General features: G+C 37.0%; 1 protein-coding gene across 1 annotated transcript in view; it reads left to right on the top strand.

Moving 5' to 3' along the window:
* The window catches only part of cap2.S (cyclase associated actin cytoskeleton regulatory protein 2 S homeolog), an 83664-nt gene extending 72138 nt beyond the window's left edge, over positions 1 to 11526 (top strand). Inside the window, exons 8-13 of the mRNA XM_018269500.2 lie at positions 4173 to 4380; positions 5181 to 5350; positions 6490 to 6613; positions 8098 to 8180; positions 8827 to 8967; positions 11233 to 11526. Of these exons, the coding sequence (XP_018124989.1) occupies positions 4173 to 4380; positions 5181 to 5350; positions 6490 to 6613; positions 8098 to 8180; positions 8827 to 8967; positions 11233 to 11316 (810 nt within the window). The 3' untranslated portion in view covers positions 11317 to 11526. The remainder of the gene's footprint in view (positions 1 to 4172; positions 4381 to 5180; positions 5351 to 6489; positions 6614 to 8097; positions 8181 to 8826; positions 8968 to 11232) is intronic.
* The last annotated feature ends 3684 nt before the right edge of the window (positions 11527 to 15210 follow it).

The following is a 15210-nucleotide window of genomic DNA, read 5'->3' as shown; positions in this document are numbered from 1 at the left end:
TATTACTAGAATTGGGACTGTTACGAAGGAAACCTTCACTTACTGGTTCCTCATTTGTGTAGACAGATGAAAAATCTGAAAACAACTTAACTGAAAAAATTTTGAAGGTGAACAACCCCTTTAATAAAAAAATGTAAATATACTAAAAGGTGTGGAGAACTTTTTGCATAGGGAAGCAATGCTGCCCCCTGTAACTGAGAAATTAATTTCTCAAGTTTTTGTTTTTACCATAGATGACCCTTTTAAGAAACCAACAGCTGTACCAAGCAACTGTTTATTTCACATCAGTAGCGACTGCCAAATTCTGACCGACTTTCTTGAGTGATGGTATTGCTGTGTGGCATGCTACAGTATGGGGGGGGGTTTCCAAGTGCAAAAAGGAGGGGACAGGGCAGGGCAACAGCTGTATCACGACCCAACAAGAAGGGCTCAGAAAAGTTTGCACTTTTGTCTACCGACACTCATAATACTTACATGAAAGCGCTAAAAATCCAACAGAACAACTGTTGATTGTTTGATGCAACAAGTGTGTTCTTAAATTCTGTTCTAAGCATAGTTTAGCAAGTAGCTTATAGATCTAGACAAACATACATGGTTAAGATTTGTTTGTACAGTATGTAGCAACTTCAATGTCACTTAAAGTGTATGTTAACCCCAAAATACTATTTTGCCGTAATAAGTTTAGTAGCTTGGTCCATTTAGTAATTTTGTTTATGATTATCATTAAATGTATACAGTTGGTTTTAAACAGTTTGCATGAATATAGAATTGATATGCTTAGTCTGTAGCCTTGCTGAACTACAATTCTTAAAAACCTTTTATGGTAGCAGCCACAGTTAGGAGATCCCTAACACAAATGCAGCACATACTGTACAAGTCAGGAATGCTATTTAATTTTAATAACCGTTAATGGAGTTACAGTATAAACATTACCACAAGACCAGTACAAGCACAAGAATGTTTCAAAGTAGAGCTTCACAAACATAGGTTTGTACCTAAAAACATAAGGCTTGACAATGAAGAAACAGGAGTGCCTGAACATCAACTGCTTATGCGTGTAACATATACAGCCCACATCAGGACTATTTGCAAACAAGTGGCTGGAAGAGCTATAGTGAATAGGACAAGTACCTTAACAAAGAGCCCCTGCATGTGTTATAATCCACCTGTTATACAGTGTTGATGGTTCTGACCCCTTCCATATGTCATTATACAAAAAGATGTATACAATCCTGTTATTGTTGTGTAAATGCTTCTTACAGATCTATGGCACATTTATCAGGGGTTGAATTTCGAATTCATGTGAGTTTTTTTAAACTGGCATAAACTGCCATAAATTCGAAAATTCCACTTGTCTAAATTTATTAATAAAATCGAATTCATAAAACTCTGAAGAATTTAAACGACCCGAAAGCTCCAATCGAATTTGATTAAATTGGACCAAACTCAATTTGAGTTTTTACTCCGACAAAAACTCGAATTCAGGAAGACTGCAAACATCTCCAAATTGATCCCTGGACCTCTCCCATTGACTTAAACAGTAAGTCGTCAGGTTTTAGGTGGCAAATAGTCGAATTCGAATTCTTAAAGTGCCAGAGTATAATAAATCTCCAAACTTAATTCAAATTTTTTAAAACACTTGAATCGAGTTTGGATAACTCCCTAGTCGAATTTGACAGTTTTGACCATAAAAAAAATTTGAATTAGAATTTTCAATTCAACCCTTAATAAATCTGAGCCTAAGTGTCAAAGTTTTTCACCTACTTTAAAGTATGCTGTTTACAAATGTTTATGTGTGTTCTTAATAAGAAACTCTTTTCCCACATCCCCCTTAACCTGATTTCTAACATGCCAATTGCCAATTTATTTAATACTTATTTAATATTTTATATATAATTGTGGCCTACTAATCAGGTTCAGACCCAGTGAAGAGGCTTTTTACTGTCTGCAGTATAGTCCAGAATAGTGTGAACTATCTTAAAGGAGACATATAGGATAAGAGAAAATACTCTCTAGGCAGTAATGAACAATATAAAGTGCTGGTTACACTTTGAGTTGAAAATTTATATTTTCTTTAAAAATGACCCCTTTATTGGAGCTCCCCATAGATCTGATACAGTCCCTGTCCAAGTTTCAAATGAGGGATGGGTGTGTCCTAACATAAGCACAGTAGAAGAGAATAGCCAATTACTACCCTGCAGTCAAATAAGCAGAGACAGTCTTCAGTTCCCTATCAGCCTGGCTGCTGATTGGTTCCTAACCTACAGTGCAGTGTGCTGCATAGCCTGGAAAAGGAAGCGGGAAGTGGAATAGAAGGACAGGGCTAGATGGGGTTTGGAGGAATATTTCAATAAATTGCCCAAACACATATTTTTTAGGCACATTACTTCTATAGTGAGATGAGTATAATGCATTGACACATTCTTGTTTTTACACAATATGTCTCCTTTAATTTCTTGGGCAGGGATATCCAGCCCCCAGACTGCTCAAGAGCACCACTAAGCACTTTGTATGACATCGTCATCTTATATGCCACCAGAACATGTAGTATAGTTAATAACTTGCCCACTGTATGGAAAAGTGTGGATTTGGTTTAATGAAAACTAAAATTTGGTTGGGTACTATGGTCTTCTTTTCTCTGGTGTGCACAACTATATCCCTTAAGAACCATTTCATAAGCTATTTAATTTTGATTTTATCCATTTTACTGCATTTACCTATAAACAAATTAGACATGCCCTTGTGAAAACAAGACATTCCAGATCTGGATAAGGAATCCTGTGAGGAAGTTAAAACTAGTGCCTACCACTATTTAAAGTAGATAACCTAGTCAGAGGGTACAGTTTACATCTTTAGTTATATATTACCCCCTCTTAGTCTCAGCCGTATGGGCAACACCAACAACCCAAGCTGCACTAAATGAGGAGAGCAAAAAGCCAATTTTATCCACATGTTATTGATGTGCCACAGGTAGCCTGGTTCTGAAATGCATTTATGGGATACATAGTAGATAAGGCAGGCTTCCCTAAATTTCTCTCACCCAAAATATGTGTACTTGAGGTCATATATGACATACTCTCAAACAACTCACAAAGGAGAACCCTCTTATTTATGAGGATGAAATGTGTAGTTATTAATTGGATATCAGACCCACTTGGATTTATACACATCTATGATCACCAGCAACAGCATGATTCTGGAACAGCTTGTTCAGGTTATCTGCAGTGAGCTATTATTTTTATGTGCCTTAAATTGACTCTGCTAAGCAGATGGTATAACAGTTTTCTCACTCGTCTGCACTTTGTGCCAAGGAATGTGCCACCATCATTCACAAATACATACCGAAACTAGAGAAGTACCAAGTTGCTGAAGCTGAACCTTGAGAAAACAGTAGCCATTCTCAGGGCACAGTAAATAAGATGGAGGCTGGTGTGGTTATGTAGTAACGGGGGTAAAGGGTTGCTGACATGGTTTAATGTAAAGCAACCAATAAGAAAATACCAACAATATGTATAGCAACTAGTGATTGGTTTTACTACTCTGTTGCATTTCTAATAATGAGAATAAATCTCAGATTGGGTTCTTTCTTTAAAGCAGTGATCCCCAACCAGTAGCTTGTGAGCAACATGTTGCTCTCCAACCCCTTGGATGTTGCTCCCAGTGGCCTCAAAGCAGGTGATTATTTTTGAATTCCAGTCTTGGAGGCAAGTTTTGGTTGTATAAAACCTGGTGTACTGCCAAACAAGGCCTCAATGTATCTTGATAATCCACATAGGGGCTACCACATGGCCAATCACAGCACTTATTTGGCACCGCAAGAACATTTTTCATGCATGTGTTGCTCCCCAACTCCTTTTACTTCTGAATGTTGCTCACGGGTTCAAAAGGTTGGGGATCCCTGCTTTACAGGATAAGGTAAAATGTCGGCACTTGTTGAAATGCAGGGTTATGTTGTAAAGCAAATATTCCATTATTATAGTCATTTAAAGCAGCCAGGTCTTTACTTTCACCACCTCTAACAGCATTATACCAGTAAATGCTAACTATTGATTGGTGTCTCCAGATTATAGGACTGAAGAAAAATCTCTCTAAATTATGTTTTATCCCACAGCATATGTTTGCTTTCCAGCATGAAAGAAGTGTAAAATATTGTTATTTTTGTTTTCATACAGATAATCTCAATCCCACCAACTGCCAAAGGAGCCGCTCTACTGCAAAAATCATCTGAGTCAAGTGGTCCACCCCCTCCTCCTCCCCCTCCTCCACCTCCATGTCCTCCTCCAATGGCTGATTATCAGGCTTCTAAAGCCAAAGATGATGTTTCTCAAGATCGCTCTGCATTGTTTGCTCAGCTAAATCAGGGAGAAGCAATTACAAAAGGTAAAAACCGACAGGCTTGATGATAAATTATATGATCTTTGTAGGATCAGATTATAATGACAACAGAGATTTGCCATTGCTATGAATGCATTGTATTTAAAAGCCCCGTCCTTACAACAAATCATTTTTTAAAAGACAGAATAGCAGTGCCATTGAATAATTAGTTAATAAATTGCATATAGATATTATCAATGTTATCTAACAGAAGTCTTCTACTCTAGTTTACCAAGCTGGAGGGGTGCCAGTTGCCTATATCTATTCTTGATTGGGGCACCTAAGGCCAATTTTCTGCCCCAGGTGGTGGAGCCAGGTGGCCTCCCATTGGATCGGATTTGTGTTTCTTAATGCTAAAGAGCAAAAAAAGACCTCAGTAATTGTTACTGCAGGTTTCTTCTGTTGGCTTTCTGTACTTTTTCTGGTTGGTTGTGGGTGGTATTTCATGACTGTTAGCATTGTTTATATAACAAATCTGTGATGGCTGAACACAGGAGCAATAAAACCATATAAATATTTGTTTATGTACAGGATAAACATCAATAATTTGTCCCCAACACATAAATACTTTTAATTTTTGGTGTTACTGGACCTTTAACCCTATTCTCAAGCCTTCATAGGAAACACGTTCCACAGGAAGCATTTCAGTACTCTCACAGGTACAAGACACAGGTGCTTATGCACCTCAAATCATTTTATTTCTGTATATGTACTGTTACTTGTAAGTTATAAGCACTCCAGGACAGCTCTTATAAGTTCTAATGTGTTTCTATTTATATGAAATATGGAATTTAATTTTGGCACAGGGCTCCGACATGTTTCAGATGAACAGAAGACTCATAAAAATACTAAATTGCGGAGCCAAGGTGGACCAAGTAGATCCCCTACAAAAAGTCACACCCCAAGCCCAACTACACCTCCTGCACATCAGTCTTATCCTCCATTGTTGGAACTGGAAGGAAAGAAATGGAGAGTGGTAAGAGATCTGTTGGTGTTCAACTGCTTTGCAATAATATACAGGCACAATCTTTACTGATATGGTCACCAGCTTAGAGTCTAAACTATTACCCATGTTATTGCAGGTCTGGTTTTAGAGTTGTGCGCACAAATATGTGTTTTAGTGACAATAAATGATTCTAATGGCTAGTTAGTCACTTCCTGGTTTAAAAGTAATCAGGGCTCCTGCCAGAATAGCAGAGGGACTCACAGTGGGGCCAGACAAATACCAATGACATGATCCCTTTCTTATTATAACAATAGGTCTACATAACTCCTACAATGTTAAGCACTGTCTACATCCAATTGTCCTGATACATGAGTAAATGCACCCCGAAGGGGGGATTATACCTGAAATGTGTGTGCTGCACATACAATATAAAATACAAGAGGAATAATATTCAGTAAAAAATTGGTGCTGCTCTGGACAAAGGGTAGACATTTACAGCTAGATGGAATTATTTGTTATCAGATGTTCATGTAGTGGATGATAACACTCCATTAAAGCAAGAAATGAACCTGTATTCTGTCTAAGGTAACTCAGACCCAAGGCTCCTATACATGCCTGCTTTTATCTTAATGCTAGGACTGTCATATATGTCTATTCTTATAGTTCTAGGGTGGTTATGCATGTCCTTCTTGAGGCTTTTCTGATGTATTTTAATTTACTGTAAGGAAATTCAGTACTGGGACTATATTTTTAGTCTTAGGACTGGTGTATAGATTTTTTAGTGCCATATATTACTTTTGAATGAACATGTCCCCTGTACATATGTGAACTGGCTTCTCATGTCTGGTTCCATTGAGCTAATGCCAGATGCACACTTGTGAGTGTTCCGATTACAATATGTGCTGGTATTGCCAGAACACAGTGGACCCATGTTACAATGATGTCTGCTATCTTTGGTATAAAGTGATATGCCAATGCTCCACTGAAGTTATCTCCAAAAACTGAACTTGTCTCTTGATTTAAAACCCCCAGTTAGTGATTGAACCATTATGGCATTTTATTTTTATTACATACTGTACATGTTTTTAGACATACAGTTTACTCTTTTAGATATGTCATTAAACTCAAAATACCTATTGATCACATCAGTTTTCACAATGTCATTCTAGGAATACCAGGAGGGAGTACAAGGCCTTGTCATTTCTGAAACTGAACTCAAGCAAGTGGTTTATATTTATAAATGCAAGAAAACAACCGTACAAATTAAAGGCAAAATAAATTCAATCATAATAGGTACGTTTATATAAATACCAAGACTATATATATATATATATATATATATATATATATATATATATATATATATATATATATATATGTATATATGCACTAAATATTTATTAATGTAATACTGCACAGATGTATTTTGCATTCCAGGCACCTAGTACATGTACAGTTACTTTCAAACGTAGGCAGAGTAACATTAAAAGAAAGCTAGCAAGGTTCAGAAAAAATTAATTTATTTCCTGCTGTGAGAGTGCCGTAATGGGGCCAAGACAAAGATGCTGATATGCACCTTTTTTCAATAATGCTGATTCATGACTTGAATAATGGCACAAATTTTGCATCAAGATTAACCTGGGATTTTACCACGGGGAGGTTGGGGCCCAGAAAAAATGTTATGGGTGGGTCCGGACCCCCCAAATTTATACCACTGGTGGAGGTCCACAAAACAAGAATTTATTAGAGGTATGGGATCTATTATCTGGGACTTGTGATTTTCTGGATAAGGTATGGTTAAAAAACACATATTAAATATTATATAAACTCAATAGGTTTGTTGTGCCACCAATATTCATGCACCTTAGTCACCATAAAGTACAAGGTATTGTTTTATTTTTACCAAGAAATATGTATTGACTGATTGTGGATTTGAAAAAATATCGGCCGAGATTCAAATCAAAGAGAAAAGCTTTTCTTAGCAAGTTCAATCTGCCCCATTGTATTGAACTATTCATATTTGTTTTGACACCAACATGGATTTATGATAGCTACATTATCAACAAGTACAGGGTACTGTCTTATTGTTACAGAGATAAAGAAAACCAAATTCAAAATTAAGAACTGTTCACTTAAATAGGTTTCTACGGAAGCAGTATTGCTGTATTCCTGTAGCTTTCTCTATAGCAGTTAATTGCTTCCATGTCTGTATTGTAATCCCAGCTACATCTTCAACAGAGGTAAATCAAATTATCAAAAAATAAATTTGAATTATTTACATTATGAATTGGCCTTCCCATAATTCAGAGCGTTACTGAATGTAGGGTAACTGGATACGGTATCCCATAAAGATATTGTTTTTAACTGCAGCATTCACAGGTTTTGGCTAGAGTCACAGTGAAATACCAGTAAAATGTTAATCCCACGAAACTCTATAAAGTTAGGGCTAGATGATTGCAGATTCACTGCAGGTGGAGAATCCACTTCTCTGCTGCTCCCCTTTTTTTTTCAGGCAGAGTGGATTTTGGCGTGAAACGCAAAATGTCTTCTTTCTGCACCAAAATCCACTGTGTCCACCAGCACCCGATGGGAGACAATGCTTTTGGATACAAGCAGAGCAGGAGCGGGGGAGCAGATTCTCAACCCTGCCCAGTGTTTCTCTGCAGGCCGAGATCCACAATTGTGTGGCCCTAGCAGAAAGTACATTTGTTTGGCAATATGAAACAATTTATCAACTGGAAAAGGTGCTTTACTTCCTGATGGACTTTTTTTTCTAGACAACTGCACTAAGCTTGGACTTGTGTTTGATGATGTTGTGGGCATTGTAGAAGTAATTAATTCCAAAGATATTGAGATACAGGTAAGGTATATGTAAAATAGAGCCACTTTCTAGTAGCACAATGCTAACTTGTCACTCATGTAATGTAGGCATGCACTAAATCCACTATTTTAGGATTATGTGGAATCGCAAATCCTTTACAAAAGATTTGACTAAATACCAAACCAAATCGGAATCCTAATTTGCATATGTAAATTAGGGGAATGAGGGGCAAAAGGGAAATGTGTGGTTAAAAAAAATATTTACTTACTTGTCTGACAAAAAGATTTTTAGTATTTAGATTCTATTCGGCCAGGCACTTGGATTTGGCCAAATCCAAATCCTGGTGAAGAAGGCTGAATCTTGGCTGAATCCCGAAACGAATCCTGGATTTGGTGCATCCCTAATGTAATGTTCCTCAGGTTTTGCATGCAAGCAATTTTCTTGATGGTGTGTTTGGGGGGGGGGGGTCATAAGTAACCCCGCCCTTTTTTTAGCCTTGGTCTTGAAATGTGACTTAGAACCTATTGCACCAATTCTTATTAGCGGAGCTTTCTGATATGAATGTGAATGTTAAATGTATGCTGCTCAATGCCAAATCATCCTTCTGAACTGATATACTTAGTGGCAAGTTGAACGAATGAGCTGTATATGATATTTTAATGCTGTTTTTTTACCATTTCCAAAGGTTTTAGGAAAAGTGCCAACCATTTCAATTAACAAGACAGATGGATGCCATGTATATCTGAGTGAGAATTCAATAGACTGTGAGATTGTGAGTGCCAAATCATCAGAAATGAACATCCTTGTTCCGCACGATGGAGATTATGTAAGATGACATTTTGTATCTTATTTGAACAAATGTATTTTATTTGTGAGTCTCCTTCCCCTTCACTCTATGGACCAAAGTGGAAGTAAATATTTTATTGTAAAAGTGATCACTCATGTTATTTTTCTAAGACCTCAACAGGCCTCTAAACTTGGCCTAGCAGTTCTTTGCAGGGCCGGCCTATTGGACCAATTAGGCCCTGCTCCCCTTGGGGCCCCACATCAGGGAGCAGCACGAGTAATAATTCCCCCACCTCATAAAGCGACCAAGCCCACCTCAATTTCCTCACTCCTTCTCTCCTTTTCCTGTGCCCCAATTTCCTACCCCTCTCTCTGTGTCCATCCATTCCCTATGCCCCTATTTCCTCTCCCCTCTCTACTTTCCCTGTGGGCCCCTATTTCCTCACTCCCCCTCTCTCTCTCCTTTCCCTGTGTGCCACGTTTCCGCTCTCTCCTGTCCTTATGCACCTATATCCTCCCCCTCTCCTTTCATTGTGGGCCCCTATTTCCTCTGTCATTTCCCTGTGCCCCTATTTCCTCCCTCCCTCTCTCCTTTACGTATTTGACCCTATTTCCATCCTCTCTCCTGTCCCCATGTGCCCCTATTTCCTCCCTTGCGCTCTCACCTTTCCCTGTCCCTGTTCCCCTATTGTCCCCTCCCTCCCTCGCTCTCTCTCCTTTCCCTGTGTACACTTATATTTTACAGCAAAAAGTAAACTTGTCATAAATTTATTCATTCACAGAGACATAGATAAGCACCTGTGAATGAATAAATTTATGACAAGTTTAAGTAATTATATAAAAATAAATAACAATGTTTTTACTGATTGGTTTAAATAACTAATTGGTTATACTACATACTATCTGAGCCAAGTTACATTTTAGTAGAAGTGTTTACTTACGTGTTGAGAAAAAGAAAAAAAGTACATTTTTTTTGGGATAATGTGACTATATGTACATAATGTATACAGAGTAACATGCATAGTTCTTTTAGTAATATTATGATGTTGGTATTCTCACAGATTATTTAATTATTTAATCATTTTATTAAATAATTTAATTCAGCCTTTTTAAAAAAATTGATTGTCACTATTAAATGATACTTTTATACACTATCAGCATGAACTATAACTTTTCACTTTTATTCCTTTAAATATTCATGAAGCATATATATGGTGTGATTGTATAACATAGGAAGTTTCCATTTTTGCACTACTTAAAGGTGAAGTAATATGTACAAGCACTATGTATACTAATTAATTGATTAATATGCAACACGTGTGATCACAGCTATTTCTTTGAACTTTTACGTCACTTCTATTGAACTCTGAAGAAGTGCCCAGTGTGTGGGGCACGAAACGCGTTAGTTTTTGGCACTCCCACTACTATTATACCACAATGTATGTTTAAATAAAGCCAGATATTGATATTAATCCTACCGTCTCCCGTGGATACGTCTTCCTGCGCTGCTAGCGGATATGTTTGGATGTATATCTAGTATAGGTCAATCTAAAAACAACTGGACTTGCTGAGTAATCAATGAAGACGTTTCACTACTCATCCGAGCAGCTTCTTCAGTTCAACTGACTGGTGTGGGAAATTCTCGGCATATAAACTCTTCCACTAATCCATTTACAATGGCACATTGTAACTCTTCAAAGAGGTGACATCTGAAGAAATTCACAGAGGTGTTGATTCTGTGTAGTTGTGATAGGATTATCCAATGTGTCATGTGACTCCTAGATAAAGGTGTTACTTGTGAGAGTTGCATGAATGGATGTGTGAAGTGTTCTGAATCCGTCGGGGTACAGATGTTAGAACAGCATTGTATGTAGCAGACAGGTGGTGTCGAAGGCCCCCACCTCTGTTCAGAGATGGTCTCTCCACCTTGACATGAATCGCCTCTTTCACGTTTTTTATTAGATTGACCTATACTAGATATACTATGACCTGGATTAATGAAAATCTTCATAGAGTCAGACTATATAAATATAGGCTAATAAATAGATATAATGGCAACTGTTCCTGTGACTGGATATACAGGCCATGGTAACCAATAAAACTGGTATGAGTAAAGCTGCACTAATCTTTGTCGCTGCTATGAGAAATGCTTCCGGAGAGATTTAATAAGCAGTAGTTCCTAATTCCAATTTGTCTGATTTCTAAAGGCATTGTCATTCATGCAAGTCCAGCCACATTCACTTCAGTTTTTATTTTACATCCACCAGCTTATCCGATCTCCTTTGTTGATTTTGTCTCTTAACAGAAAGAATTTCCTGTTCCTGAACAGTTCAAGACATCATGGAATGGTTCCAAGTTGGTCACTGAGCCTGCAGAAATGATGGGCTAGTCTGGCGCTGTATGTTTTTCTAGGAGCACCAGCCTGACAGAGAGTGTTTCATTTCATCATAGTTGGCAATGCCTGCATTACACTTGCAGAGCACTGCTTGTACCTTCAACATGAAGAATGGTTCATAGTATGGACTGAATTCATATTGCTTTTGTGGGCATTTAGTAATTACACACAGAATAATTTCTAATAAATGTAACATTTACTGTGTATGCACAATATTGCATTTTTTCTATACCAAATAATATAAATGATGGTGAGGGAAGGGCATTTACAAAGGGTCTAAGTGCTAAAGGAGGCAACATATTATTTTAGCACAGAACATCTTCAATTAAAAATTTTTTTCCTCTACTGTTCCGTGATGTAACTGGCCAAGTGCCCCAGTGCCAAATTTCTTCTGTCCAATCACCCAAGTGCCGTTACTAATAATTATCATTCTCGTTATCCTTATCAACTCATATAACCCAAATCTTTCATGGGATAGTGGATTGGATACTATATCCTACAGTTGTTTCCTCTTTATTACTATCGCTCTTTATGCTCTTTTATGACTAATCTCCCCGAAATGCCTTCCCACCAGCAAGAATGTGAATCGCCAGTGAGATGGCATTCACCTTCGCAAGGAAACTTCGGGCAATTTCGTGAAAATGAATTGATGCGAATGCTATCCCACCGCGATTCACATTCTTGCAGATGGGAAGGAATTTCACCTGCACCTACTGTAATTATGCCCCAGTTGCTACCAAATAATACAAATCTGTGAGTGTTGGCATAGCTAAAGGCGTGTTTATAGGTAAAGAAGGGATGACACATGGTTTGGCTGGATTAATATATAGAGCCTGAATGTCATAAATTATTTTACAAAAGCAAGATTACAAACGAATGCCTTTTATAGGCACATATGACCTACTAATATCTGTTACTGCTCAGAAATCTTCCTATATTGATATTGGTATATTCTTTAAAGCAAAATCAACTATTTGTGGATAATTGTGACATGCCACAGGTATGAGCAATAAATCACTGGCCTTACATATGAAATAGTAACTTTAATACCAGTTCATGTGAGTATAACTTGAAAATTAATTGAAGTTAACAAATGCTACAGGTCGTGATAGAAATTGTTACATAGGTACATTCACAATAAGTAGTCATCTTTAGACCCTGTAAAATGTCCACACAACTATCAAAATAGATGAAATAGCCATGATGTACAGTTACTATACTTAGCCCCTGAAAAGCACAAGAGTCCCATACCAAACACAAAGAAAATGAATTCAATATAGAGTGAAGCAATCCCCTGTGTATATCCAGTCTCCGGATTATTCATTACACAGCAGGGAACACAAATAGTTGCAATAATAACAGTAAGTGTAGTAAAGATAACACAGGGAAGCAGAGCTCAGTGCTCTCTATGCTGGAGACAAATGAAACCTCTCATGTGAGAGAAATCTTTTGACAGAGTAAAATTCTCTGCAAATCCAGTGCTATTGTATGGACTCTTTTGTATCAAATTCCAAAATGTTATTTTCATTCTCTAGCCAAAACTTTGAATAAGCAGCTTCACTGAGCAACAAAATTATTGGAAAGCATCTACTCACTGGATCAGGTCTTAGTTCCACATAATAGAGTTTGTTCACATAATAAGAGTTTGTGATTTATTAACCACCCCCATCAAGGTTTGAATTTGAATTTTCTCCACGATTCAAATTCTTTTGCACAAAAACTCAAATTTGTATTATATCTTCAAAAATTTGACTGTCTGATATTTAGTAAGCAAAAAAACCTCGAAAACTCAAATGTAAAAAATCGGCATCTAAAAGCTGGCAAGAAGGCAATGGGAGTTGTCCTAGGCAAAATTCAAGCTATTTTTAATTTGAGATTTGAGTTTGTAAAATCACAAATTCAAGTTTTTTTTAAAGGGATACTGTCATGGGGAAAAAAATAAATTCAAAATGAATCAGTTAATAGTGCTGCTCCAGCAGAATTCTGCACTGTAATTTCTCAAAAGAGCAAACAAATTTTTTTATATTCAATTTTGAAATCTGACATGGGGCTAGAAATATTGTCAATTTCCCAGCTGCCCCAAGTCATGTGACTTGTGCTCTGATAAACTTCAATGACTCTTTACTGCAAGTTGGAGTGATATCACCCCCTCCCTTTCCCCGCCCCAGCAGCCAAACAAAAGAACAACACATTCAATTACATTGAGAAGGAAAAACAGCAGCCTGCCAGAAAGCATTTCTCTCCTAAAGTGCAGGCACAAGTCACATGACTTGGGGCAGCTGGGAAATTGACAAAATGTCTAGCCCCATGTCAGATTTCAAAATGGAATATAAAAAAAAGTGCTGCTGGAGTAGCACTATTAACTGATGCTGATGAGTTAACTGATGAGTTTTTTTCACGATTGTATTCAAACGAGTTTATTACATTTAATTTTTTTCATAAATAAGCAAATATCCACGTTTTTTTTTTAAATTGTGAGTTTATTCGAAGTAGAAACAAACCTCACAAATTAGATTTTTGATAAATAAGCCCATAAGGGGCCTATTAATGAAGCCTCGATTTTTTTCTGGTCGTTTTTTAGAGGAAAAACTAAATGTTTTAGTAAAAACTTTGAGATTTTGGAGCATAATAAATTCTTTGAGATTATTATGCTCCAAAACTGCTTAAAATCTGGATCCGAGAACACTATAGTATTTAAATCATGTAAAAGTCAAAGGCAGATGTCCCTTTACCAATTTGAAGATGTTTTTTGCCTTGATGACGTTCGAGGGTTTTGGGTTTGTTTTTGTTCGATAATCTGAAAAAGTCATGTTTTTCTGGCGCCAACATCAAGTTGTACAATTTAAATTGTAGGACAAATTTTTATATAGTGAGGAAAAAGTCCAGTTTTAGTAAATACCCCTCTTAAAGTACTAAAGTAGCCATCAATGTATTTCATAGGAAATAGTATTTGTTTTACTGGGCTCTACCTGAGTGTTTAATGGCAGGACTCCCCGGACGATTCCGGCACGATCCGACGAGCAGTGCAAAAACGCAGGAGTCACGTCGGGTGCGACAGTGTTGATGCGATTCAACTGTTGGATGCAAACGCTGAACGCTGCATCCGACAGTTGTGTCGTGTCACATCAACAATGCGGCACAATCCGACAATAGCATTACTTACCTTATTTCCGTCGCAACCGACATGATGCCTGCGTTTTTGTTTTTTAGAAAATGCATTCATCTCAGAGGAAACAAAAAAAAATTCTCAGTGGATCTAATTAGCATGACCTGGATTATGCAAGAAGATATATAAATAAAATATATATATATATATACTGTATATATATATATATATATATATATATATATATATATATATATATATATATATATATAAATAACCATGTGTCTCCTTTGGTACTATTTGTACCTTGCACAATATGCTTGACAAGTACATGATGTTAAAGTGAGAACTGTAGAGTATGCCTAAGACAAACATCATGGCAGCTTTCACTTCACTGTATAAAATTTGCTAATATAGTTAATTTCAAATTGATGCATTGATTATGCATTTTGTAGCCTCAGTGCTAAGACTTTTATTTAATACTACTATGAAATTGTCCCATTGCTGATTTACCTTTATTTTTTTCGAAGTGCAAATGGTTTGCTTATTAATAAGCGCTACGTACTTGACTTCAGTTTCATCCACATTTATGTGCACAATTGTGATCTTACAGGAAACATTGATTCACACTAAGCAGTATGATTTGCTATTTCCCTGTTCATTCCGGACTAGAGCCATCTCAGAATAGTTGTACAGTATTTGTTTGAGACACAAGATAACTTGAACTTGGGGAACATGATCGTTCACAGCAGTTACTATACAACAGCGCTGTATTAAAGCCA

This window comes from Xenopus laevis, chromosome 6S (assembly GCF_017654675.1).
Source record: "Xenopus laevis strain J_2021 chromosome 6S, Xenopus_laevis_v10.1, whole genome shotgun sequence".
Taxonomy (NCBI): domain Eukaryota; kingdom Metazoa; phylum Chordata; class Amphibia; order Anura; family Pipidae; genus Xenopus; species Xenopus laevis.
The sequence above is the reverse complement of the archived record's forward strand: the minus strand, read 5'-3'. Positions and strand labels throughout refer to the sequence as shown.